The sequence below is a fragment of the Pezoporus wallicus genome, unplaced genomic scaffold, assembly GCF_028554395.1.
Source record: "Pezoporus wallicus isolate ANWC-B61680 ecotype Strahan unplaced genomic scaffold, APGP_CSIRO_Pwel_v1 contig_9622, whole genome shotgun sequence".
Classification (NCBI taxonomy): Eukaryota; Metazoa; Chordata; class Aves; order Psittaciformes; family Psittacidae; genus Pezoporus; species Pezoporus wallicus.
In genome coordinates, this window is record NW_026635179.1 from 5,627 (window position 1) to 32,563 (window position 26,937).

Below are 26,937 nucleotides of genomic sequence, written 5' to 3' on the forward strand. Positions count from 1 at the left end.
AGGGGTCACACAGGGGGTACGGGGGGTGCAGGGGGTGCTGGGGGGTGCAGGAGAGTGCAGGAGTGATGCAGGGGTCACACAGGGGGTGCAGGGGGGTGCAGGGGTCACGCAGGGGGGGTGCAGGAGGGATGCAGGGCTCACACAGGGGGTGCAGGGGGGTGCAGGGGGGGTGCAGGGGGGTGCAGGGCTCACTCAGGGGGTGCAGGGGGATGCAGGGGTCACACAGGGGGTGCAGGGGGGTGCAGGGGTCACACAGGGGGTGCAGGGGTCACACAGGGGGTACGGGGGGGTGCAGGGGGATGCAGGGGTCACTCAGGGGGTGCAGGGGGGGTGCAGGGGGTGCCAGGGCCGGGCTGCGCTGCCCCCTCCCCGCAGTCCCAGGCAGGGGGGGTTGAACCAGCACAAAGAGCCCCACAGAGCCCAACCCCCCCTGCTGGGCCGCCCCCAGTGGGGATACCGGCACCGGCGGGGGAGGTGCACCCAGTGCAGCCCAGTAACACCCAGTGCAGCCCAGTGTACCCCAGTAGAGTGCAGTGTATCCCAGTACAGCCCAGTGTACCCCAGTGCAGCCCAGTGTACCCCAGTAGAGTGCAGTGTACCCCAGTACAGCCCAGTGTACCCCAGTGCAGCCCAGTGTACCCCAGTACAGCCCAGTGTATCCCAGTACAGCCCAGTGTATCCCAATACAGCCCAGTGTATCCCAGTGCAGCCCAGTGTATCCTAGTGCAGCCCAGTGTACCCCAGTGCAGCCCAGTGTACCCCAGTACAGCCCAGTGTATCCCAGTACAGCCCAGTGTACCCCAGTGCAGCCCAGTGTACCCCAGTACAGCCCAGTGTACCCCAGTGCAGCCCAGTGTACCCCAGTACAGCCCAGTGTATCCCAGTGCAGCCCAGGAACACCCAGTGCAGCCCAGTGTACCCCAGTACAGCCCAGCGCAGCCCAGTACAGCCCAGTGTATCCCAGTGCAGCCCAGTGTACCCCAGTACAGCCCAGTGTATCCCAGTGCAGCCCAGTGTACCCCAGTGCAGCCCAGCGCAGCCCAGTACAGCCCAGTGTACCCCAGTACAGCCCAGTGTATCCCAATATGGCCCAGTGTACCCCAGTACAGCCCAGTGTACCCCAGTGCAGCCCAGTGTATCCCAATACAGCCCAGTGTACCCCAGTACAGCCCAGTGTATCCCAATACAGCCCAGTGTATCTCAGTGCAGCCCAGTGTACCCCAGTACAGCCCAGTGTATCCCAATACAGCCCAGTGTACCCCAGTGCAGCCCAGTGTATCCCAGTACAGCCCAGTGTATCCCAATACAGCCCAGTGTACCCCAGTGCAGCCCAGTGTATCCCAATACAGCCCAGTGTATCCCAATACAGCCCAGTGTATCTCAGTGCAGCCCAGTGTACCCCAGTAGAGTGCAGTGTATCCCAATACAGCCCAGTGTACCCCAGTACAGCCCAGTGTACCCCAGTGCAGCCCAGTGTATCCCAGTACAGCCCAGTGTACCCCAGTAGAGTGCAGTGTATCCCAATACAGCCCAGTGTACCCCAGTGCAGCCCAGTGTACCCCAGTACAGCCCAGTGTACCCCAGTGCAGCCCATTGTATCCCAGTACAGCCCAGTGTATCTCAGTGCAGCCCAGTGTACCCCAGTAGAGTGCAGTGTATCCCAATACAGCCCAGTGTACCCCAGTACAGCCCAGTGTACCCCAGTGCAGCCCAGTGTATCCCAGTACAGCCCAGTGTACCCCAGTAGAGTGCAGTGTATCCCAATACAGCCCAGTGTACCCCAGTGCAGCCCAGTGTACCCCAGTACAGCCCAGTGTACCCCAGTGCAGCCCATTGTATCCCAGTACAGCCCAGTGTATCCCAGTGCAGCCCAGTGTACCCCAGTACAGCCCAGTGTACCCCAGTGCAGCCCATTGTATCCCAGTACAGCCCAGTGTACCCCAGTAGAGTGCAGTGTATCCCAATACAGCCCAGTGTACCCCAGTACAGCCCAGTGTACCCCAGTGCAGCCCAGTGTATCCCAGTACAGCCCAGTGTACCCCAGTAGAGTGCAGTGTATCCCAATACAGCCCAGTGTACCCCAGTGCAGCCCAGTGTATCCCAGTACAGCCCAGTGTACCCCAGTAGAGTGCAGTGTATCCCAATACAGCCCAGTGTACCCCAGTGCAGCCCAGTGTATCCCAGTACAGCCCAGTGTACCCCAGTACAGCCCAGTGTATCCCAATACAGCCCAGTGTACCCCAGTAGAGTGCAGTGTATCCCAATACAGCCCAGTGTATCCCAATACAGCCCAGTGTATCCCAGTAGAGTGCAGTGTATCCCAATACAGCCCAGTGTATCCCAATACAGCCCAGTGTATCCCAGTAGAGTGCAGTGTATCCCAATACAGCCCAGTGTACCCCAGTGCAGCCCAGTGTATCCCAGTACAGCCCAGTGTATCCCAATACAGCCCAGTGTATCCCAGTACAGCCCAGTGTACCCCAGTACAGCCCAGTGTATCCCAATACAGCCCAGTGTACCCCAGTGCAGCCCAGTGTATCCCAATACAGCCCAGTGTACCCCAGTGCAGCCCAGTGTATCCCAGGACAGCCCAGTGTATCCCAATACAGCCCAGTGTATCCCAGTACAGCCCAGTGTATCCCAATACAGCCCAGTGTATCCCAGTACAGCCCAGTGTATCCCAGTACAGCCCAGTGTATCCCAATACAGCCCAGTGTACCCCAGTGCAGCCCAGTGTATCCCAATACAGCCCAGTGTATCCCAGTACAGCCCAGTGTATCCCAATACAGCCCAGTGTACCCCAGTACAGCCCAGTGTATCCCAATACAGCCCAGTGTATCCCAATACAGCCCAGTGTATCCCAATACAGCCCAGTGTATCCCAGGACAGCCCAGTGTATCCCAATACAGCCCAGTGTACCCCAGTGCAGCCCAGTGTATCCCAATACAGCCCAGTGTACCCCAGTGCAGCCCGGTAACACCCAGTGTCTCCCCGGTGACGCCCAGTGTCTCCCAGTCCCTAGGGAGCAGGGGATCCCTGCACGTGTGCCGTGTCTCCCTAGGGGCGCAGGGGTCCCCACACGGGTGTTGGGGTCCCCAGGGCCCCCCTGTGGCTCCTGAGTCCCTGTAGGGGTTGTGGGGCCCTATAGGGGTAAAGGGGGTCTCTATATGAGCCCAGGGGTCCCTTTACCGCCTCAGGGGTGCATGGGTGCAGAAGGGGTCCCTAGGGATGGGGGAGCTGCGTGGCTGGACAAAGGGATCCTATTGCGGCGCCGAGGACCCCATAGAGCTGTATGAGGTGTCCCTATACACATGGAGGGGTCCCTATATGGGTGCAGGGGGTCCCTACACAGGTTGGGGGGGGTCATTACAGAGATTTGGGGGTCCCTTAAGGCTTGGGCCGTCTTTTTATGGTTTTGGGTCCCTGAATAGTTTTGAGGTGTCCCTGTATGGTAGGGGGGGGTGTCCCTATGTAGTTGGGGTCCCTGTAAGTTTTGGGGGGGGGGGGGGGTGTCTTTGTATGGCTTCAGGGGCTCTCTGAACTGTTTCATTGGGGTCCCCATGTGTGTTTGGGGGTCCGTGTGCAGTCGGGGTGTCCCTGTGTGATTTGGGAGGTTCCTGTATGGCATTTTGGGGGGGTCCCCGCGCGGTTTGGGGGTCCGTGCGCCGTTTGCGGCTGTCCCATAACGTTTGCGGGCCCCATACGATTTCGGGGGTCCCACACTGCTCGCGGGTGTTTCCATCCCCCCCCATTCCAGGATCCCTCTGCCCTTTTAGGGGTCTCGGGGTCGTGTCCCCCCCCCACTCCCCGCAGGATCCCTCCGCGCCAGCAGGGGGCGCTGTGGCGCCGTGCAGCGGCCGGGCCGCGCAGGCTCGGGTGATCTCGCTTGTTCCGGCGCCGCGTGGTCAGCGCCGGAGCGGGAGCAGAAGCGGGCCCGGAGCGGGAGCGGCGGCTCCGGTTCCGGTCCCGGCCCAGGCCCCGGCCCAGGCCCAGGCCCAGACCCCGGCCCAGGCCCCGGCCCCGCCATGTGGTTCATGTACGCGCTGAGCTGGCTCTCCCTGCTCATACAGGTGGCCTTCGTCACCCTGGCTATCGGTGAGGCCGCAGCCTCCTCCCGCGGGCTATCGCGATATGACGGGGGGATGAGGGGGTGCCCTGGAGGTTGGGGGTCCCATGGGTGCCCACAGAGACCTCCCCCCCCCTCGAGGTTGGGGTCCCATGGGTGCCCCCGGGGCCTCAGAGAGGGCCTGAGGTTGGTGGTCTCGTGGTTGCCCCCCCAGGCCTCAGCTCCTGACTTTGGGGTCCCCTGGGTGCCTCCAGCACCCTCTGGGTGCTCCGGGGGTTGGGGGGGCCTCTGGGTGCTCTGGGGGTTGGGTGGGCCTCTGGGGGTTGGGGTGCTCTGGGGGTTGTGGGGGCCTCTGGGTGCTCCAGGGGTTGGGGGGGGGGCTCTGGGTGCTCCGGGGGTTGGGGTGCCTCTGGGGGTTGGGGGGCCTCTGGGGGTTGGGGGGGCCTCTGGGTGCTCCGGGGGTTGGGGGGGGCCTCTGGGTGCTCCGGGGGTTGGGGGGCCTCTGGGGGTTGGGGGGGCCTCTGGGTGCTCCGGGGGTTGGGGGGGCCTCTGGGTGCCCCCAGGAGCTCAGAGGGTGCCTGAGACTGGGGATCCCTTGGGTGGTTCGGAGGTTGGGGGTGCCCTGAAGGCCTCTGCCAGTGGGGGTTGCTGCCGTTGATGTCCCGAGGGTGCCCCCGACATTGGGGTCCTCTGGGTGCCTCTGTTACCCCTTGGGGACCCCAGAAACTGGGGGCTCCTTGAGTGCCCCTGAGACCTCCGAGAGCCCCTGAGTCTGGGGGTCCCATCGGTGTCTCCGATGTCCTGCGGCTGCCCCAGAGATTGGGGTCCCCCCTGCCCTCAGGCTCTTAGGCTGAAGCCAGCAGCCGCATGTGCCGCGCTCCCTCCTGTGTCCCCGCTCATCCCCACCTCCCTCCGCAGCGGCCGGGCTCTACTACCTGGCGGAGCTGATCGAGGAGTACACGGTTGTCACCAAGAGGATCATCAAGTACATGATCTGGGTAAGTCCCTGCGTGCACACACACACACACCTGGGGGGGGTCCTCACTGCCGTCACCCCGGGGAGCTGGCACAGCACCCACAGCATGGGGAGCACTCGGGAAGCGCTTCCCTGGCCCAGCGCGGCTGGGGGGTTCCATTCGGATCCTTCCCGAGGGGCTGGTGCTGAGCGGGAGGTGCGTGGCTTGGTGTGGTGCTGTCAGCACTAAAGCCACCTTGAGCATGGCAGGGTTCCTGCCTGTGCTGCTGCCTTCACCCTGTGGTCACCTCCGTGGTCACCCCCGTGGTCACCCCCATGTTCATCCTCATGTTCACCCCTGTGTTCACCCCTGTGTTCACTGTGTTCACCCCTGTGTTCAGTGTGTTCACCCCTGTGTTCACCCCCATGTTCACCCCATGTTCATCCTCATGTTCATCCTCATGTTCACCCCAGTGTTCACCCCTGTGTTCACCCCCATGTTCACCCCTATTCACCCCATGTTCACCCCAGTGTTCACCCCTGTGTTCACCCCATGTTCACCCCATGTTCATCCTCATGTTCACCCCCGTGGTCACCCCTGTGTTCACCCCATGTGCATCCTCATGTTCACCCCCCTGTTCACTGTGTTCACCCCCGTGGTCCCCCCCATGTTCACCCCCGTGTTCACCCCCGTGTTCACCCCCGTGTTCACCCCCGTGTTCACCCCCGTGTTCACTGTGTTCACCCCCATGTTCCACCCCGGGTTCCCCCCCCCCGGGTTCCCTTCCATGTTCACCCCCATGGTCACCCTGTGTTAACCCCCATGGTCACCCTATGTTCACCCCCATGTCCACCGATGTCCACCCCCATGTTCACCCTATGTTAACCCCCATGGTCAGCCTATGTTCACCCAATGTTCCCCCCCATGTCCACCGATGTCCACCCCCATGTTCACCCAGTGTTCCCCCCCATGTCCACCCCATGTCCACAGATGTCCACCCCCATGTTAACCCCCCAGTTCACCCCATGTTAACCCCCGTGTTCACCCCACTTTCTCCCCCAGTTCTCCTCGGCCGTGCTGGTGGGGCTCTACCTCTTCGAACAGTTCCCTGGCTTCATGGTTGGAGTGGGGCTCTTCACCAACCTCGTCTACTTTGGGCTGCTGCAGACCTTCCCCTTCATCGTGCTCACCTCCTCCAACTTCATCCTGTCCTGTGGTGAGTGGGGCTGTCACCTCCCCATGGGTGCCACTGTCACCTTCCCATGGGTGCCACTGTCACCTCCCCATGGCTGACACTGTCACCTCGCCGTGGGTGCCACTGTCACCTCGCCGTGGGTGCCACTGTCATCTCCCCATGAGTGCCACTGTCATCTCCCCATGGGTGCCACTGTCACCTCCCCATGTCTGACACTGTCACCTCCCCATGGGTGCCACTGTCACCTCCCCATGGGTGCCACTGTCACCTCCCCATGGGTGCCACTGTCACCTTCCCATGGGTGCCACTGTCACCTCCCCGCGGGTAGCACTGTCACCTTCCCATGGGTGCCGCTGTCACCTTCCCATGGGTGCCACTGTCACCTCCCCATGGGTGCCACTGTCACCTTCCCGTGGGTGCCACTGTCACCTTCCCGTGGGTGCCGCTGTCACCTTCCCATGGGTGCCGCTGTCACCTCCCCGTGGGTGCCACTGTCACCTTCCCGTGGGTGCCGCTGTCACCTTCCCGTGGGTGCCGCTGTCACCTTCCCGTGGCTGACACTGTCACCTCCCCGTGGGTGCCACTGTCACCTTCCCGTGGGTGCCGCTGTCACCTTCCCATGGGTGCCGCTGTCACCTTCCCGTGGCTGACACTGTCACCTCCCCGTGGGTGCCACTGTCACCTTCCTGTGGCTGACACTGTCACCTCCCCGTGGGTGCCACCGTCACCTCCCCATGGGTGCCACTGTCACCTTCCTGTGGCTGACACTGTCACCTCCCCATGGGTGCCACTGTCATCTCCCCATGGGTGCCACTGTCACCTCCCCATGGGTGACCCTCACCTCCCCATGGGTGCCACTGTCACCTCCCCATGGGTGCCACTCTCACCTCCCCATGGGTGCCGCTGTCACCTCCCCATGGGTGCCGCTGTCACCCCATCCCCGGGTGGGCTCTGGGTGGCAGCAGAGGTTTGCCTTTTGCTCCTGCAGCCTCCGTGCCGTCCCAAAGGACTTTGAGCTTTGTCCAGGGCTTTGTCCTTGTGGTTTATGGTGGGGCTGTGATAAGTGGGGCTGGGCGGGGGGTGGAAACTGGAGTTTCCCAGCTCTGGTTGTGCTCCAGACTCCTGGAGCAGCGCTGTGGGAATGAGAGCCCCGTGTGCTCCCTGCAGAGCTGCTCTGGGTGCTCAGTGGCCAAAGGGCAGGAGGGGTTGGAGCCCCCCGAAAGACCCGTGAGTCCTTACCCGGGGTGTGAGCGCAGGCTGGAGGCACGGAGGGCTGGGAGGGTTCCGCCGTCAGGGGGAGCTCCTGGTTGGAGCAGGGAAAGCTCTGACACAAAAGCCCATCATTCCCGAGGAAAATCGCTTTCTGACACGTCCATGGGTTCACGTGGGAGCCTCGTGGAGCTCAGCCAGGCCAAGGGCAAGGTCCTGCCCCAGCGCTAACCCAGGCTGGGGTGGAGCAGCCCTGAGGAGCCCTTAAAGCAGCTCCAGGGCCTAAAGGGGCTGCAGGAGAGCTGGAGAGGGGCTTGGGACAAGGGATGCAGGGATGGGAAGAGGAGTTTGGGCTTCCAAGTGGAAGAGAGAAGAGCTGGGTGGGATACAAGGAAGTTCTCCCCTATGAGGGCGGTGGGACATGGGAAGGGGTTGAAGCTGTGGCTGCCCCATCCCTGGCAGTGCTCGAGGGCAGGTTGGACACAGGGGCTTGGAGCAAGCTGCTCCAGTGGAAGGGGTCCCCATGGCAGGGCTTGGGGCTGGAGGAGCTTTAAGGCCCCTTTGACACAAAGCATTCCATGGTTGCCTGCTGTGCTGAGCTGATGAGCAGGCAGAGCCGTGTCCCAGCCTGACCCCAAAGCAGATGTGGGCCGCAGCACCAGCAGCTCTGCCACTGAACCTGCTTTGGAGCTGCCCCTGCGAGCTGCGGAGCCTCCTGCGTGTTCTGTGCTGGGCATGGATGTGCCCTCACCCCTGCTCCGGGTGCTGGGCAGTGACACCTCAGGTGGCATCCAGGCAGTGACTCCCAAGAGCCCTAATGCAGGTTTCAGAGCGTGTCTGCGTGCAGCTCGAGCGCCTTTGCTGCTCCGAGCACTCGTGTAGGCAGGATCAGCATGGAGCCAGGGAATGGTTTGGGTTGGAAGGGAGCTTAGTGCCCCTCCAAGGGAGGCAGGGACCCCTTCCACTAGAGCAGCTTGCTCCAAGCCCCTGTGTCCCCCCTGGACACTTTGTTCTCCCATGGGGTAGAGAGCAGGGCTGTGTTTTCTGGAGCCGGAGTGGGTCTGGATCTGGTGGGGATGAAGAGAGGATAAATCCACGTGGGACACTGCCTCCTGCCTGCCCTGGGGCTCCTGGGCTGGAGCTGGGGTCTTCTTGGCTTGGCTGAAAGGCAAAAGCAGCTCCAGTCCCTGCCTCTTAAGAGCTCAGTGGTGTTTCCAGTGCGGGGGCCAGCGCTAACCCTCGTGTCCTGCCCGCGTTTCAGCTTCACTTGCTTTACACATGGCAGAGGCGGAGGAGCTGCTCCCTGCAGCAGCTGCTGACCCCCCCCCGGGGTGTGAGTGTGGGCTCTGTGCTTCTCTCAGCTCTGGGCAGCATTAGCAAGTGTGAGGCTGGGCTCCCCTGGGCCAGGGCGAGTAAAGCACCACGGGGACAAGGGATCTGGGGCTGAGCTGAGGGATGGGGCTCGTGCTGCTCACAGCCAGAGCTGTGAAAGTCTTTTAGCAGCAGCAGCAGCAGCAGCAGGATGCGGGTGCGAGGGGCTGAGCTCCCAGCAGGAGCTGCTCCCTCCTCCTGCAGCACCTTTGGGCTGAGCTGTTTCTGCTCTCTCCTTTGCAGGGCTGGTTATATTCAATCACTACCTGGCCTTCCAGTACTTCGCTGAGGAGTATTACCTGTTCTCTGAGGTGAGAGGCCTTTGGGAAGGAGTCAGTCCCTGCTCTCCCTGCCCAGTGGAGCTGCTGGAGGCTGGGACATGCCCTTGTGCTCAGGATGCTTCTCACAGCCCTTCCCTCGGGGCTCCTGTGCCCTCAGCACGGGAGCTGCAGCTTCTGCTCCAGGATGGGGCCTGGGGCTTCCTCAGCCACTCAAAGGCATGAAAAGCACTGGGTGCAAAGCACAGACTGCGCTGTTGTGATGTGCTAAACCCCAGGACAGTGGAAAACGAGATCATTTTAAATGTCCTGACCACAAATCCCTTCCCTTCTGGAATTGCCACTCGCTATTTTTATCTCCCTGATGCGCTAACTCTGTCACCATCTTCATGTGAAGGTCCAGGCTCACCAAAGGGGCTTGTCTGGCCCCAAAACAGCTGCCACTTAGTGCAGATTCTAAGAACCAAAGAGAAAATCTGCACCAAAGTGAGGACCCCCCAGGTTTTTATGCAGTTTAACCAGCGTTTGGGGGCACAGAGAGGCTGATGCAGCAGCTCTGCTCTCCCCAAACCCCAGTGGCCCTTCCTGGGCCAGGAGGAGCAATCCCAGGTCTTGCCTCTTCCTTTTACCCCCTGGGAGCGTGAAGGGGATTTCCTGGCTCAGAGCAGCCCAGCCAACATCCTGCTTCCTTCATTCTCGTTGGGAATTGTTGGGAGCAGTGGAGGCTTCTCCTGCATCCTTCCATGGATGCTCCTGGATGCTGTTTCTCCCCGTCCCAGCTCCACTGTGGGACACTATCTCAGCACCTGAGGCTTGGGAGAGGTTGAGGTGCAGTTCTGCCCCTTCAGAACCCTTTATCTCCTGGGGGGGTTCAGGGAGACACTTGGGGTACCCCATGGGCTGGGGCAGCAGCTGGGATGTGCTGCCTGCGCTGTGGCTCTGCTCTCACTGCCTGTGTCTCTGCCTGCAGGTTCTTGCCTACTTCACCTTCTGCCTCTGGTTAATCCCTTTTGCTTTCTTCGTCTCCTTGTCGGCTGGGGAGAACGTCCTGCCCTCCACAGTGCAGCCTGGAGGTGAGTGATGGCCTTCCTCAGGGCTCTGGGCTCAGCACAGCCCAGTGCACACCCCATTCCTGCAGCGTGGAGCAGGGGCAGGCTGCAGCACGTGGGGTAAACCCTTCCAAAGCCAAGGCAGGGAAAAGGGTGAGGGGTGAGTGAGCAGAATGAGGGGTTCTTCCTGCTCCCCATCCTGCATCTCTCCTGTTGCTTTCTGTGGACTCTCCCTGCAGCTCAAAACAGGGAGCTCAGGATTTGGGCTCCCTGTCAGTGGCGTATGGGAGCATCAGGTAGGGTAGGTGGAGGCAAACCAGAAACTTCCATGCTTTAAATGCAGCCAGATGGAAGCAAACCAGCAGCTTCCATGCTTTAAATGCAGCCAGATGAAAGCAAACCAGTCACTTCCATGCTTTAAGGGCAGCTGGATGGGAACAAACCAGCAACTTCCATGCTTTAAATGCAGCCAAATGGGATCAAACCAGTAACTTCCATGCTTTAAGGGCAGCCAAATGGGATCAAACCAGTAACTTCCATGCTTTAAATGCAGCCAAATGGGATCAAACCAGTAACTTCCATGCTTTAAATGTAGCTAGATGGGATCAAACCAGCAACTTCCATGCTTTAAATGCAGCTAGATGGGATCAAACCAGTAACTTCCATGCTTTAAATGCAGCTAGATGGGATCAAACCAGTAACTTCCATGCTTCAAATGCAGCTAGATGGGATCAAACCAGCAAATTCCATGCTTTAAATGCAGCCAAATGGGATCAAACCAGTAACTTCCATGCTTTAAATGCAGCCAAATGGGATCAAACCAGTAACTTCCATGCTTTAAGGGCAGCTGGATGGGATCAAACCAGTAACTTCCATGATTTAAGGCAGCCAAATGAAATGGGATCAAACCAGTAACTTCCATGCTTTAAGGGCAGCTGGATGGGATCAAACCAGCAACTTCCATGCTTTAAATGCAGCCAAATGGGATCAAACCAGTAACTTCCATGCTTTAAGGCAGCCAAATGGGATCAAACCAGTAACTTCCATGTTTTAAAGGAAGCCAGATGGGATCAAAGGAGCAGCTCCCGTACTTTGAAGGCAGATCATGCATTTCAGGCCCTGAAACCACCCCCATCCCAGGGTGCTGTTTGGTGGTTGATTTTGCTCCCCTTTATCTCCACAGACGACGTGGTCTCCAACTACTTCACCAAGGGGAAGAGGGGGAAGCGCTCTGGGATCCTCCTCATCTTCTCTTTCATTAAGGAGGCCATCCTGCCCAGCCGACAGAAGATCTACTGAGCAGGGATGCTGCCCTGAGGGAGCGGGGCAGCCCCAGACTGTGCAGGGGGCTGTGGGGCAGCAGCACTGACCCCAGGCCTCTCACTCCATCCCTCCTTAGTGTATCCCAGCGGGATTTTCCTGGGAAGAGCTGCTGGGAACGCTGGCACCGGGCACTGACTGCAGGGACCGGATGCAGAGGGAGGGTTCCATCCAGCTCCAGGACTGCGTGCAAGGAGGATGCTTGGTTCCAGCTGAGCACAAGGAGGGTCCAAGCTCCCCTCCCTGGCACTGCCCACCTCGCAGGGCTCTACAAGCAGGAGCTGGCACGTGGGGTGGTTTGGCAGCAGGACGTGCTCGCCATTGAACTGAGGTTTACACAGAGCCATTCATTAAAGAGAGAATAAAGCGAGCCAAGTGTCCAGCTCCCCACGGATTCCCACTGGGAATGAGGATGCTGGTGTGTCCCGTCCCCCCCAGCGCTCTGTGGCTGTGGGGGGGTGACCTGAAGCTCTCAACCTGGTGCCTTGGGTGATTGTGGTGCTGGAAACGGCCGCTTCTCTCCTCTCTCTGGCCCTGGGAGTGTGTTTCATGGAGGGTGATGCTCTCCATGGGGAGCAAGACACGGAGTGAGTTCCTGCAGCTTCCCGTGGGTGTCATCCCTCGGCATTCCCGGTGCTGCTGCACATCCCAGGCCTCCCCCTTTCCAAAAGGGGGGAAGATCCGGATGATCACAGTGAGAAGGAGGTGAAGCTTTGCTCTTTGTTCCTTATAAACCCCCCTTTTTCCATGGTTTCACCTCCAGCCTGCGCCAGGCTTGATGTCCCCGTGGTACCCAGCAGGCAGGGCTTGGTGCTGCTCCTCTTTCATGGCTTGGGAAGGCTTCTTGAGGAATTCCTTAGGACCACGGCTCATTGTGGCCAGTTTTGGCTGATGGCAAAGGTGAGGCAGAGCCCCCCTGCCCCTGGCTGGGTGTGCTCATGGTGAGCTGAGAGGATGGGGTTTGTTTGAGAGCTGCTCCTCTAATAACGGCTATGGCTGAAGTTCTTCCCAGCGGCTGCTGCGGCAGCATCCCTGCAGCTCGCAGGGGCTGGGCTCCATCACACAAGGGCATCACCCTCTGCATTCATTGCTCCTGGGCTTTATGGGGTTAGAGAACCCCAGAGAGGAGAGGAGAGGTGTTGAGGGGACCCGGAGGTGCCCCTGGGGGGATGCAGGCGGGCGGGATGCAGGTAGCTTCCCCACAGAGCTCTTGTTGGGGGCTCGGAGAAGCGAAGGCAGAAGCACTGGAAGCAAAGCCGAGCTGAGGAGCAGCTCCTGGACCAGCTGCTCGCAGCGCTGGGGCTGTAGTTTTGCTCCCAGGGCACACATGGGGGATGCAGGGAATGTCCCCTGTTCCCTGCCCCGGCTCCCCGCTGCCTGGGCCAGCAGTGGGGTGAGCCCGATGCTTTTGTCCCTTCCCTGAGGCACAGGGTTGAGCGTTCCTCGATCTTGGGAGTGCCTTCCCTGTGAGGGTGCTGAGGTTGGGAATGCTCCATCCCTGGCAGTGCTCAGGGCCAGGTTGGACACAGGGGCTTGGAGCAAGCTGCTCCAGTGGAAGGGGTCCCTGCCTGTGGCAGGGGTTGGGGCTGGAGGAGCTTTAAGGTCCCTTCCTTATCCATGCCCTGATTCCCTGATCCTACTGAAGCTGTAAGGTGATGTTTCCAGCCCGGAGGAGGGGATGGCTGCAGGGATGCTCCTGGCTGTGTGTTCACAGCTCCCCTCCAAGCTGCGCTTCACAGTTTCCATCGCCTCGGGCGCAGGCAGATGGAGCAGGGCTGGGGAGAGCCCAGAGCCACTGCTGGGAGCGGAGGAGGAGCCTTGGGCTGGGGATGAAGCTTGGTTCCTGCTCTCTGAGCATCCTGCAGGAGCCATGGCAAACTCGGGAGCAGGGCGCTTCCTGCGGGATGCAGAGCTCCAGGGCTGCTCAGGCAGTGCTGAGGATGCACGGGGGGAAGATGAGCAGCTTTAACGCCCCTCTGATGGAGTCTCTTTGATCCCTGTTGCCACGGCCTTAGCCAGCACGGATCACTGTGCTTTTCCAGCTGCCAAATCCCGTTTTCCATGGCTACGGCTTGTGGCCACGGGGTGTGGGAGCTGTTATGGACACCCGTTTCCTGGAGCGGAGCCACATCCAGGTAAATCCCGTTCCCTGCGTGATGGGAGGGAAACCCAAGGGACGGCTGAAGCTGGAACCCTGTGAGTATTGAAAGGAGGGGATGAGGAAAGCCCCCCCTGTGGTTGCAAGGGGAGAAGGTGAGGCCGTGGGGGCTGTGAGGACCACGCTCGTCTCCTGCCTTAAGATGGGAGGTTTGGGGCTGGATTTGCTCAAAGCACCTCGTTCCCCACCCTAAACCCCGGGAATCCCGGGAGATGTGATGGATAACATTGGAATCTCTCGTTATTCCCAGGGCTGGGCCAAGGATGCTCCAGAGCCCACCTGTGAAGGGTGTGCGAGGAGCTCTGCCTTATACAGGAGCTGGGATTACTCCTTTGATGGAGCACTTACAAGGTGAGCGTTAATGCAGAGCTGCCCCCCAAGCATCTCTGCCTGCAGAGGCTCCGGAGCAGCCTCATCCCCATCCCACGGGAACGGAGCCCATTGATTTTCCTGGGTGTTTGGAGGCTGCAGCCCCATGAGTGACAGAGCTGGGGGGTGACATTTCCAATGGCGCCAGGTGGGGCCGTGGAATCATGGAATGGGTTGGGTTAAAGGGGCCTTAAATCCCATCCAGCTCCAAGCCCTGCCACGGGCAGGGACCCCTTCCACTGGAGCAGCTTGCTCCAAGCCCCTGTGTCCAACCTGGCCTTGAGCACTGCCAGGGATGGGGCAGCCACAGCTTCAACCCCTTCCCATGTCCCACCGCCCTCAGAGGGGAGAACTTCCTTGTATCCCACCCAGCTCTTCCCTCTTCTACTTGGAAGCCCAAACTCCTCATCCCATCCCTGCCTCCCTTGTCCCAAGCCCCTCTCCAGCTTTCCTGCAGCCCCTTCAGGCACTGGAGCTGCTCTCAGGTCTCCCCTTCAGGAGCCTTCTCCTGTCCAGGCTGCCCCAGCCCAGCTCTCTCAGCCTGGCTCAGAGCAGAGCTGCTCCAGCCCTCGCAGCAGCTCCTCCAACCCCAGCTCTCGTCGATGGTGACCAGGGGGGTGCTTGCTGCTGAGTTCCTGCAGCAGCAGCCTCAGCACCCTCATGCTCAAAGCAGCTCATAGCTGGAGCACGAGGGGTTTCAGTTCCCCCTGAGCCTGCCTTGCGGCCGGGGCAGGACCAGTCCTGCCCGGAGCTGGGTGCTCAGCCCCCATCGTCACTGGTGACATCGGGGTTTCACTTCCCTGCCCCAGGTCCCAGCTGTGCTCCAGGGTGCTGGCTCCCACCGGCCCCACGCCATGGCCTGGGCTGCAGAAGGCACGGGGCAGCTCACAGGTGAGGTCCCTTCCCTGCGCTGAAGGATGCGATGGGCTCACGCACGGGTCGGGCAGCCCATGGTGGGGTGGTTCTGGCTGCGACCATCACCGTGGCCTCTGGGCTCACGGATCCTTTGCAAAGGGTGAAACCAGCCCTGAACTGGGCTTGGGGGAAGGGGGGGGGTTGTTCCTCTGCTCAGCTCCATTGCAAGGGGGTGAAAGACCAGGGGGGTGTATTTAGGTGGACTGGCAGCTCCCATGTGTGATGTGCCTTTGTCCATCCCCTCTTGCATGTATCCATCCTGCCATCCATCCCTCCATCCACCCCTCCATCCACCCATCTATCCATCCATCCATCTATCCATCCATCCATCCATGCATCCATCCATCCATCCATCCATCCATCCATCCATCCATCCATCCATCCATCCATCCATCCATCCATCCATCCATCCACCCATCTATCCATCCATCCCTCCATCCATCCATGCATCCCTCCATCCATCCCTCCATCCATCCCTCCATCCATCCCTCCATCCATCCACCCATCCATCCACCCATCCATCCACCCATCCATCCCTCCATCCATCCATCCATCCATCCATCCATCCATCCATCCATCCATCCATCCATCCATCCATCCATCCCTCCATCCATCCATGCATCCATTCATCCATCCCTCCATCCACCCATCTATCCATCCCTCCATCCACCCATCTATCCATCCATCCATCCATGCATCCATGCATGCATGCATCCCTCCATCCCTCCCTGTGCTGCTCAGTGCCCATCCCAGCTCCTCTTTAGGGTGTTTTCATGCTCAAAACAACTTCATCTCACAAGAGCCAAGGCCCTGGGGAGCAGCGTTTGCACATCCAAGCCCCACAGTTGGTACTGGGGTCCCTGTGCAGCTCCCAGTGAGGGCTCCTGGTGCCCGGTGGGTGCCATGGGGACCCCCCAGCCCATGCCAGCATTGCAAGGTCCCAGCAGCCGGTGCCTGGGTTACAAACTGGGGGGGATTTAGATTCCAGAGGGAATTCCCTGCCAGATTCCAGCTGTTATGGGAAGGGTCGGTGGCAGGGGCTGGATTCCTGCCTCACCAAGGGGGATGCCGGAGCACTAGGGGACAAGGGACCCGCATGCAGCCATGGAGCATCCCAGTCCCCACCACTGGGCACCACCCAGCGATGGTCCCATGGGGATGTGCTCCTCAGTGGGGTCTCCCCCCCCCAAACCATTCACCCCAGTGCCATGGGGCTGCTTCAGTGAGGGGAAGCTCGGTGATGCTGGGGGCTGTCCCAGTGTCCCCCCGTGTCCCCCATCAGCCAAGCCCATCCAGGCGCCTCTTGGCCTCACCAGCAGGATGCTCAGGGATGGCTTTCCCAGCACCTGGCAGGGATGTCGGCAGCGGGGGCATCACCAGCTCATGGGGCAAGGGGGGCTCAGCCCCTCTGCTCATAGAGCAGGGTGAGGAGAGCAAAGGGCTCAGGCACCTCCCGGGGTTCCTCCTATGCTGGGGACCTCCTGGTGCCTCTGGTTCCTCTGCAGCCATCCTGGAGTCGGGCAGCAGCGAGGAGGAGGAGGAAGAGGAGGAGGAGGAAGAGGAAGAGGCAGCCGTGGTGCAGGTATCCCATAGGGATACAGTGGGGGTCCAGCCCCGGCTCTGTGCCAGCGCGGCAGCATCCGGTGGCTCAGGGCTGGGTGCGAGCCGGGAGCCCGGAGCCAATGGAATGCCAGGGGAACGCTGTGCCAGTGCAGTGCCAAGGCGATGCCATGCTAATGGAATGCCAGTGCAATGCCATGCTAATGGGATGCCATGCTAATGGGATGCCAGTGCAATGCCATGCTAATGGGATGCCATGCTAATGGGATGCCAGTGCAATGCCATGCTAATGGGATGCCATGCTAATGGAATGCCAGTGCAATGCCATGCTAATGGGATGCCATGCTAATGGGATGCCAGTGCAATGCCATGCTAATGGGATGCCATGCTAATGGGATGCCAGTGCAATGCCATGCTAATGGGATGCCATGCTAATGGGATGCCAGTATGATGCCATGCTAATGGGATGCCATGCTAACACAATGCCATGCTAATGGAATGCCATGCTAATGGGATGCCATCCCAGCAGAATGCCAACACAACACCTATGCAACACCCCACCAACACAGTGCTCTGCTAATGCAATTCCATGCCAAAACAATTCCACACCAAGACAATGCTGTGCCAAAGCAGTGCCAGGCCGACATAATGCCATGCCATTGGAATACCATCCCAAGCCAATGCCATGCAACAGGATGCTGGCCCAACTCAATGCCATCCCAGCACAGTGCTGTGCCAATGCAATGCCATGCCAACGGAATGCTGAGCCAATGGAATGCCATCCACAGTGCTGTGCCAATGCAATGCCATGCCAATGGAATGCTGAGCCAATGCAATGCCATGGCAATGGAATGCCATCCCAACACAACGCTGTGCCAACACAAAGCCATCCCAATGCAATGCCATGCCAATGGAATGCCATCCCAACACAATGCTGTGCCAATGCAATGCCATGCCAATGGAATGCCATCCCAACACAATGCTGTGCCAATGCAATGCCATGCCAATGGAATGCCATCCCAACACAATGCTGTGCCAATGCAATGCCATGCCAATGGAATGCCATCCCAGCACAGTGCTGTGCCAATGCAATGCCATCCCAAGCTGGTGCTGTTCCACTGCAATGCCAGTGCAATGCTATCCCAACACAACGCTGTGCCAACACAAAGCCATCCCAAGGCAGTGCCATGCCAATGGAATGCCATCCCAACACAATGCTGTGCCAATGCAATGCTGTGCCAATGGATTACTGAGCCAATTCAATGCCATGCCAATGCAATGCCATCCCAGCACAGTGCTGTGCCAATGCAATGCCATGCCAATGGAATGTCATCCACAATGCCATGCCAATGCAATGCCATGCCAATGGAATGTCATCCACAATGCCATGCCAATGCAATGCCATGCCAATGGAACACCATCCCAACACAGTGCTGTGCCAATGCAATGCCATGCCAATGCAATGCCATCCCAGCACAGTGCTGTGCCAATGCAATGCCATGCCAATGGAATGTCATCCACAATGCCATGCCAATGCAATGCCATGCCAATGGAACACCATCCCAACACAGTGCTGTGCCAATGCAATGCCATGCCAATGCAATGCCATCCCAGCACAGTGCTGTGCCAATGCAATGCCATGCCAATGCAATGCCATCCCAGCACAGTGCTGTGCCAATGCAATGCCATCCAAGCTGGTGCTGTTCCACTGCAATGCCAGTGCAATGCTATCCCAACACAAAGCCATGCCAAGGCAGTGCCGTGCCAATGGAATTCCAGGTGTGTTTTCCCCCCACAGCATCCCCGCCATGGCCAGGAGCTGGGTGAAGCTGAGCAGCGCCTGGCTGAGCTGGAGCAAGGTGAGCCCCGTCCCATCAGCGCCGCATCCTGCCCCGGTCCTGTGCCTTGGGGCGACCTCAGCCCTCCCTGGAGCCGGTGCTGATGGAGCCGGTGGGAGGGTGCAGTGGGGACCTGAGCCGGTGCCTGCATCCATCCCGCGCCCCTGCAGCATCCCAGGCGCTGCTGGCCGAGCTCTCGGCGCTGGAGACCGAGTTTGAGATCGAGCGGACGTGTCGGGAGCGAGCCGAGGCCTACGCGGCGCAGGTGGGGCTGGGCTCCAGCACCCTGCCAGGGTCACCCTGCAGCAGCCTGGGGGTGCGAGGCTGCGGCTGCATCCCCACAGCACCCAGGGCAGCACCCACCTGGATGCTGCGAGGGCTGGAGCAGCTCTGCTCTGGAGCCAGGCTGGGAGAGCTGGGCTGGGGCAGCCTGGACAAGAGAAGGCTCCTGAAGGGGAGACCTGAGAGCAGCTCCAGTGCCTGAAGGGGCTGCAGGAAAGCTGGAGAGGGGCTTGGGACAAGGGATGCAGGGATGGGATGAGGGCTTCCAGCTGGAAGAGGGAAGAGTTGGATGGGATGCAAGGAAGTTCTTCCCTATGAAGGCGGTGGGACATGGGAAGGGGTTGAAGCTGTGGCTGCCCCATCCCTGGCAGTGCTCAAGGCCAGGTTGGACACAGGGGCTTGGAGCAAGCTGCTCCAGTGGAAGGGGTCCCTGCCCGTGGCAGGGGTTGGAGCTGGATGGGATTTAAGGCCCCTTCCAACCCAAAGCCTTCCATGGCTCCATGATCCCACCCCAGGTGAAGCAGGAGAACAAGCAGCTGAAGAGGCTCAGCCTGGCCCAAGCAGCCCCTGAAGTTCTGCTCGAGGAGGTGCCCCCTGAGGAGGACCCTGACCCTGCCCATTGCTATGAGCAGCAGCTTGAGGGTGAGCCAGGGTGATCCCATCCCCACCCCATCCCCATCCCACCCCATCCCACCCAATCCCCATCCCATCCCCATCCCATCCTATCTCATCCCATCCTATCCCATCCCCATCCCATCCCCATCCCATCCCCACCCCACCCCCATCCCATCCCCATCCTACCCCATCCCCATCCCATCCCCATCCCCATCCCCATCCCATCCCCATCCCCATCCCCATCCCATCCCACCGCCATCCCCATCCCATCCCCATCCCATCCCATCCTATCCCATCCCCATCCTATCCCATCCCCATCCCATCCCCATCCCATCCCCACCCCACCCCCATCCCATCCCCATCCCATCCCCACCCCCATCCCATCCCCATCCCATCCCCATCGCTCCGCCATTGCTAGACTATCGTTATGCCTTCAGCTTCCCCATCCCATCCCAACCCCATCCCATCCCCATCCCATCCCACCCCATCCCATCCCATCCCCATCCCATCCCACCCCATCCCATCCCCATCCCCACGCCATCCCCATCCCATCCCGTCCCATCCCATCCCATCCCCATCCCATCCCATCCCCATCCCATCCCCATCCCCATCCCATCCCCATCCCATCCCGTCCCATCCCCACCTAGAAGCAGCACAGCACCAGCCCCATCCCGGGGTTGCCTAAGCTCGGCTCAGCCTGGCCCTGGCGTTTGGGTTGTTCCTGGTCCTTGTTCCGGATAAACAGGAGAAAGTGAATCTGAAGCCAGAGGGAAAAGCTGAACTGAAAGTGCTGCTGCCCAGCTTCCCTCTTTCCCATCCTGGTTTCCCACCCCGTTTCCCTCTTCTGCCTGGGTTTGTGTCCGTACCTGGAGATGCGCCCTCAGGGACCCCCCTTCCAGCCAAACCCTCCCTTGGGATCATCCAAGCTCTTTTCCCATGGGTTGAGGATGCTCAGGGCAGCTTTGGGCAGGAGAAGGGTGCTGAGCACAGCCCAGGGACTCGCTCTTCCACCCCATTGCCCCTGCCTCACCTCCCCGCCTCAGCTTCCAGCAGGACGGGGGTGAGCTGGGGAGGTCCCTGTGGCATCCCAGCCCCAGGGATGGGCTCTGCGCTCCCCATTCCCACCCCGCATTCCCTGCGCTCTGCCCCCAGCCCTGCAGAACAAGGTCTCGTGGCTGCTGGAGCAGCGCAAGGACCTCAGCAGCCAGATCCAGGAGCTGCAGCGGCAGAAGCAGGACCTGCAGGACCAGGTACCCAATGGGACCCCCCCCAATGGCACCTCCCAGCCCTTCCCCTCCATCCTCACCCCCTGCTCATCCCTGCAGCTCCTCACTGAGCTCAGGGGTTGGATCCAACCCTTCATCACCTCCCTGATGTCCCGGGGGTGATCCCATGGGGGGACCCCCTGGATGATCCCGGCCCCTGTCCCGCTGCAGCTGGAGCTGGGGCAGGAGGAGCAGCAGCGCCTGCGGGCGGCCCTGGGCACCAGCCAGCGGGCGCTGAGGTCCTTCAAGAGAGGTGAGATGGGTGCTGGGTGCCCCAGTGCCACCCAGTGCGGGGGAGCCGGTGATGGCGACGGATGGCGCTGGGGCCTGGGTGTCCCCACATGGTGCCGAGGTGCTGGGGTGCCGTGGACCCCCTGAGACGTCGCTGTCCTGCAGTGTCCCACATCATCACCCAGGACTACTGCGAGGCCGTGCAGCAGCTCGAGCTGGAGCAGGACCTGCGCCTGCACGCAGAAGCCTTCGCCCATGAGGTGCAGGCAGGGCCCGGGGCACCCTGGCCATGGGTGCTGGGGGGGGGGGGGGAAAGGCACCCATGGGGTGGGAGAGCAGCGGGGTGCTGCTGCCGCTGGCGTCCCTCAATGGGAGCTGGAGATGGGATATTGGGAAGCTCTTCCCTGGGAGGGTGCTGAGGCGCTGGCACAGGGTGCCCAGAGCAGCTGTGGCTGCCCCATCCCTGGCAGTGCTCAAGGCCAGGTTGGACACAGGGGCTTGGAGCAAGCTGCTCTATGGAAGGGGTCCCTGCCCGTGGCAGGGGTTGGGGGTGGATGGGATTTAAGGTCCCTTCACCCCAGACCTCTCTGATTCAGTGATGGAGACACCCCGATATTCCGGCACCAAGGGGATGGGGATGCTCGGGGTCACCCATCGCAGCTCCCTGGGCTGGGATCCCGTGGGTTTCACTCCCAGCCTCCGGGGCAAGGGCAGCCAAGCCCATTGCCCACGGCAAAGGGAGCTCCTCCTGCTCCGGGCCCGCTGAGCCCCCGTCCCCATGGCAGATGCTGGTGCAGAAGAAGGAGGCGAAGCGGCAGAGCTCCATCCTGCTGCAGGGCACGGGGCCCAGTGCCCAGCTGCTGGCGGCACTGCAGGACGTGGGGAGCCTCACCCAGGAGCTGGAGGAGGCCAGGAGGGAGCAGCGCCAGAGGGTCAGGGCTGTCCCCAAGGGGTGACAATGGGGGTGACATGGGGGTGACATGGGGGTGACATAGGGGGTGGGGGTAGGGTGACAATGGGGGTGACAATGGGGTTACATAGGGGTGGCAATGGGGGTGACATGGGGGTGACAATGGGGGTTACATAGGGGTGACAATGGGGGTGACATAAGGGTGACAATGGGGGTGACAATGGGGTTACATAGGGGTGACAATGGGGGTGACAAGGGGGTGACATAGGGGTGGCAATGGGGGTGACAATGGGGGTTACATAGGGGTGGCAATGGGGGTGACATGGGGGTGACAATGGTGGTGACATAGGGGTGGCAATGGGGGTGACACGGGGTGACGTAGGGGGTTACATGGGGTGACAATGGGCGTGACAATGGTGGTGACATAGGGGTGGCAATGGGGGTGACACAGGGGGTTACATAGGGGTGACAAAGGGGGTGACATAGGGGTGGCAATGGGGGTGACACAGGGGGTTACATAGGGGTGACAAAGGGGTTGACATAGGGGTGGCAATGGGGGTGACATAGGGGTGGCAATGGGGGTGACACAGGGGGTTACATAGGGTTGACAATGGGTGTGACACAAGGGTGACATGGAGGTGGCAATGGGGGTTACACAGGGGGTTACATGGGGGTGACATAGGGGTGGCAATGGGGATGACATGGGGGTGACACAGGGGGTTACATAAGGATGACATGGGGGTGACATAGGGGTTATACAGGGGTGACACAGGGGTGACACAGGGGGTGACATAGGGATGGGTCACGGCACCGCGCTGGTGGAGGTTCCTGTGGGTGCAGGAACTGGATGTGACCAGGATCAGCCCCCCACATCATGCCCATCCCACTCTGGTGCCCAACATGGGGAGGTTCTTCCAGACCCCCATCACCCTCTCCATGCCCATCCCATGCTGGTACCCAGCCATGAGGGGTTGTTCTCCAGACCCCTCCATCACCAATCCATGCCCATCCCATGCTGGTACCCAACCGTGAGGGGTTGTTCTCCAGACCCCTCCATCACCAATCCATGCCCATCCCATGCTGGTACCCAACCGTGAGGGGTTGTTCTCCAGACCCCTCCATCACCAATCCATGCCCATCCCATGCTGGTACCCAGCCATGAGGGGTTGTTCTCCAGACCCCTCCATCACCAATCCATGCCCATCCCATGCTGGTACCCAACCGTGAGGGGTTGTTCTCCAGACCCCTCCATCACCAATCCATGCCCATCCCATGCTGGTACCCAACCATGAGGGGTTGTTCTCCAGACCCCCATCACCCTCTCCATGCCCATCCCATGCTGGTACCCAACCATGAGGGGTTGTTCTCCAGACCCCCATCACCCTCTCCATGCCCATCCCATGCTGGTACCCAACCATGAGGGGTTGTTCTCCAGACCCCTCCATCACCAATCCATGCCCATCCCATGCTGGTACCCAACCGTGAGGGGTTGTTCTCCAGACCCCCATCACCAATCCATGCCCATCCCATGCTGGTACCCAACCGTGAGGGGTTGTTCTCCAGACCCCCATCACCCCCTCCATGCCCATCCCATGCTGGTACCCAACCATGAGGGGTTGTTCTCCAGACCCCCATCACCCTCTCCATGCCCATCCCATGCTGGTACCCAGCCATGAGGGGTTGTTCTCCAGACCCCCATCACCCCCTCCATGCCCATCCCATGCTGGTACCCAGCCATGAGGGGTTGTTCTCCAGACCCCTCCATCACCAATCCATGCCCATCCCATGCTGGTACCCAGCCATGAGGGGTTGTTCTCCAGACCCCCATCACCCTCTCCATGCCCATCCCATGCTGGTACCCAGCCATGAGGGGTTGTTCTCCAGACCCCCATCACCCCCTCCGTGCCCATCCCATGCCTGGTTCCCAAACAGGCCGTTCTTCCATGGGTTTCCACCAGCACTGTCGGGTCCCATGGCTGGGGTACCACACAGTGGGGTTAGCCCCCACCCTGGGTTAGCACCCCCAAGCTGCCACCACCCAGCCCACAGTCGCCCTCACCATAGCTTGAAGCTCCTTGCAAGTGGCCAATGTGGGTCGTGGAGCCCCCATGGCCCCAACAGGGCCAGCACCGTGGTCCCAGCTCCAGCACCCCCATTCCCGTAGGTGCAGGAGCTGGAGGAGGAGCTGGGGAAGCGCCCGGGCCCGGAGGAGCTGGATGAGGCCCGGGCAGCCCTGGCTGTGGCTGAGGAGGAGAAGCTGCAGCTGAGGATGCGGCTGCAGGAGGCTGAGCAGCGCCTGCGGGAGCTGCAGGAGGAAGGTGGGAGCAGGAGCCCCAGGGATGCCCATAGGGATCCCCATGGGGTGCCATAGGGACATCTATAGGGATACCCATAGGGGTGCCCAGAGGGATGCCCAGAGGGATGTCCAAGGGATGCCCAGAGGAATCCCCATGGGGTGCCCATAGGGACATCTATAGGGATACCCATAGGGGTGCCCAGAGGGATGCCCAGGGGATGCCCATAGGGATACCCATAGGAGTTCCCATAGGAATGTCTGTCAGGATGCCCATAGGGATGTCCAAGGGATGCCCGTAGGGATGCCCATAGGGGTGTCCATAGGGGTGTCCATAGGGATGTCCAAGGGATGCCCGTAGGGGTGCCCATAGAGATGCCCATAGAGCTGCCCATAGGGATGCCCAAGGGGTGTCTCGGTCTCCGAGGGGCAGCAGCCCTCACTTCACCCCATTGCAGTGGGGCTGCTGCAGGAGAAGCTGGCCCAGGACCCACTGGTGCAGAGCCAGGCCCCAGCGATGGCTGCACCACCACCACCACCACCACCGCTGCCACCACCTGCACCCACTGTGCCTGTGGAGTAAGTGACACCGAAGGACACCCCATGGGTGCCGTGGGGCTTCCGGGCTGTCCCTGCCATAGCAGATGAGTTGGGCCGGGAAACCTTCACCCCACGGCGCTGGGAATTGTCCCCACGCCATCCCTGGGCATCGTCCCCATGGGATACAGATGGGGGTCACTGGGCACCGTGTCTGGTGTTGGGGGTCCTGGTGCAGCTCGGATGGGCTCTGACCTCCCCTCTCCCTTCCAGCCCGCTCGTGGCCATCAGACAGAGGAAGGGGCTGGTGAACCTGCAGCGCTGTAAGTCCCCACCATGGGCCCCATTGCATCTGTACTGGGGGGTCCTGGTGCCATTGAAGGGGCACCCTGTGAGCCCCTCATTCCCTAAAGGAAGGTGCCCAGGACGCAGCACCCCCGCTCCTGCCCAGCGCGTGATGGGGATGAGCAGGGTGCTACCAGCCCTGGGTCATGGTTGGGGTTGGCAGCAAGGGATGGACCCCGGGCATGGGGACACCGCAGGGAGGTGCCGTCTCCTGACCCCCAGCAGGGACTGAGCCTTGCCACGGGCGTGCAGGGTCTCAGTGTGGTGCTCCCTGCCCAGGCAAGCCAGGAGCTGAGGATGCCAAAGCTCGAGCCGTGCAGGAGATGATGGAGCGGATAAAGAACGGCGTGGTCCTGAGGCCCGCAAAGGACCGGGCCCCCCTGGGACAGGTAGGGAGGGACCACGGGTCCCCATCCCATGCGGTGATGTTCTCGGGGAGGACCCAAGGACTTGGGATGGGTTTGGGCAGCACCAGCAGCAGGATGAGGCCGCATCTCCTCCTGCAGGGTGCATCGGTGACGGGCAGCAAGCGGAGGAGCGCGGCGCTGGAGCTGCAGAGCATCCTGGTGAGCATCCAGCCCCTGTCCCTTGTCATCCCTGTGTCCCAGTGCCGGGATGCTGCCCCTCAGCACCCCGCTGTGTGCCCTGGTCCCCAGGGTGCCATGAGGAGGGCGAGCAGGAGGGCTGGAGCGCGGCAGAGCAGCCTCAAGGGCAGGGACCAGCAGCTCGAGGCCATCCTGCAGCGCCGGCGCCGTGCCCTGGATGCGGCCCCGGAGGAGCACAGCGATGCTGAGGCTGAGGAATGGCCGGATCCTGGTACGGAGAAGGGCTTGGGAGGGGGATAATGGGGCTGGATGAGGTCCGCGTGGAGGGAGCATCCCAGGGGAGCGGGGTCAGTCTGTGGGATCAGCGCTGTGAGCGTGGTGGGACTGGGGAAGGGGTTGAATGGAGGAGCTGTGGCTGCCCCATCGCTGGCAGTGTTCAAGGCCAGGTTGGACACAGGGCTTGGAGCAAGCTGCTCCAGTGGAAGGGGTCCCTGCCCGTGGCAGGGGTGGGAGCCTCAAGGTCCCTTCCACACAACCCATCCCATGGTTCCATGACTGCGGAGGTGCCAGCACCCCCGTCCCTCGCTGTCCCCTTACCCCACCTGATGCTCTGTGGTCCCTACTGGTGACAAGCACCGGGTCCCCATTGGCTCTGCCTTTGCCCTCACCCACATCTCCCATCTCTCCGCAGGGGACGAGGACCTCGGGGCGGCTCCATCCGGGTGCTCCCCCTTCAGGCCCCGGCTTTCCAGTGGCCTCCCCAGGACCCGGCCGCTCGCCCGCCCAGCCAGAGGCAGCGGGGAGCCAGGGTAGGGGAGGAGGCATCACCCTGCCTGGAGCCAGGGCTGGGTGAGGAGGTGGGTGAGGAGGTGATGGGTGAGGAGGTGATGGGTGAGGAGGAGATGGGTGAGGAGGTGATGGGTGAGGAGGAGATGGGTGAGGAGGAGATGGGTGAGGAGGAATGGGTGAGGAGGAGATGGGTGAGGAGGGATGGGTGAGGAGGAGATGGGTGAGGAGGAGATGGGTGAGGAGGAGATGGGTGAGGAGGAGATGGGTGAGGAGGAGATGGGTGAGGAGGAGATGGGTGAGGAGGAGATGGGTGAGGAGGAGATGGGTGAGGAGGAGATGGGTGAGGAGGTGATGGGTGAGGAGGAGATGGGTGAGGAGGTGATGGGTGAGGAGGAGATGGGTGAGGAGGAGATGGGTGAGGAGGAGATGGGTGAGGAGGAGATGGGTGAGGAGGAGATGGGTGAGGAGGAGATGGGTGAGGAGGAGATGGGTGAGGAGGAGATGGGTGAGGAGGAGATGGGTGAGGAGGAGATGGGTGAGGAGGAGATGGGTGAGGAGGAGATGGGTGAGGAGGAGATGGGTGAGGAGGAGGTGGGTGAGGAGGAGATGGGTGAGGAGGAGATGGGTGAGGAGGAGATGGGTGAGGAGGTGATGGGTGAGGAGGAGATGGGTGAGGAGGAGATGGGTGAGGAGGAGGTGGGTGAGGAGGAGATGGGTGAGGAGGTGATGGGTGAGGAGGAGATGGGTGAGGAGGAGATGGGTGAGGAGGTGATGGGTGAGGAGGAGATGGGTGAGGAGTTGATGGGCTCCCATCCTTCTCTTCCAGCAGCTTCCATGCTCC

The 26,937-nt window shown here is 61.1% G+C and overlaps 2 protein-coding genes across 2 annotated transcripts; both read left to right on the forward strand.

Moving 5' to 3' along the window:
* Positions 1-4,004: 4,004 nt before the first annotated feature.
* TEX261 (testis expressed 261) lies at positions 4,005-11,549 on the forward strand. The gene is made up of 6 exons (XM_057410288.1): positions 4,005-4,095; positions 4,985-5,064; positions 6,085-6,238; positions 9,041-9,108; positions 10,046-10,148; positions 11,308-11,549. The coding sequence occupies exons 1-6, from the start codon at positions 4,026-4,028 to the stop codon at positions 11,421-11,423; spliced, it is 591 nt and encodes a 196-aa protein (XP_057266271.1). The 5' UTR covers positions 4,005-4,025; the 3' UTR covers positions 11,424-11,549.
* Positions 11,550-14,801: 3,252 nt separating this feature from the next.
* On the forward strand, positions 14,802-26,120 carry LOC130599682 (shootin-1-like). Its single transcript, XM_057410361.1, has 16 exons — positions 14,802-14,862; positions 16,392-16,468; positions 18,245-18,305; positions 18,455-18,549; positions 19,082-19,208; positions 20,334-20,431; positions 20,618-20,699; positions 20,843-20,937; positions 21,463-21,609; positions 23,752-23,905; positions 24,339-24,459; positions 24,691-24,740; positions 25,042-25,151; positions 25,269-25,328; positions 25,419-25,578; positions 25,999-26,120. The coding sequence occupies exons 1-16, from the start codon at positions 14,826-14,828 to the stop codon at positions 26,118-26,120; spliced, it is 1,596 nt and encodes a 531-aa protein (XP_057266344.1). The 5' UTR covers positions 14,802-14,825.
* The last annotated feature ends 817 nt before the right edge of the window (positions 26,121-26,937 follow it).

Bases quoted from the DNA above. Each gene is read 5' to 3' on its own strand.
- TEX261 (XM_057410288.1), top strand. From the start codon at position 4,026: ATGTGGTTCATGTACGCGCTGAGCTGGCTCTCCCTGCTCATACAGGTG. The intron at 5,065-6,084 runs GTAAGTCCCTGC...TTTCTCCCCCAG, and splicing joins TCATCAAGTACATGATCTGG to TTCTCCTCGGCCGTGCTGGT. The intron at 9,109-10,045 runs GTGAGAGGCCTT...CTCTGCCTGCAG, and splicing joins AGTATTACCTGTTCTCTGAG to GTTCTTGCCTACTTCACCTT.
- LOC130599682 (XM_057410361.1), top strand. From the start codon at position 14,826: ATGGCCTGGGCTGCAGAAGGCACGGGGCAGCTCACAG. The intron at 18,550-19,081 runs GTGGGGCTGGGC...ATCCCACCCCAG, and splicing joins CCGAGGCCTACGCGGCGCAG to GTGAAGCAGGAGAACAAGCA. The intron at 23,906-24,338 runs GTGGGAGCAGGA...ACCCCATTGCAG, and splicing joins GCGGGAGCTGCAGGAGGAAG to TGGGGCTGCTGCAGGAGAAG.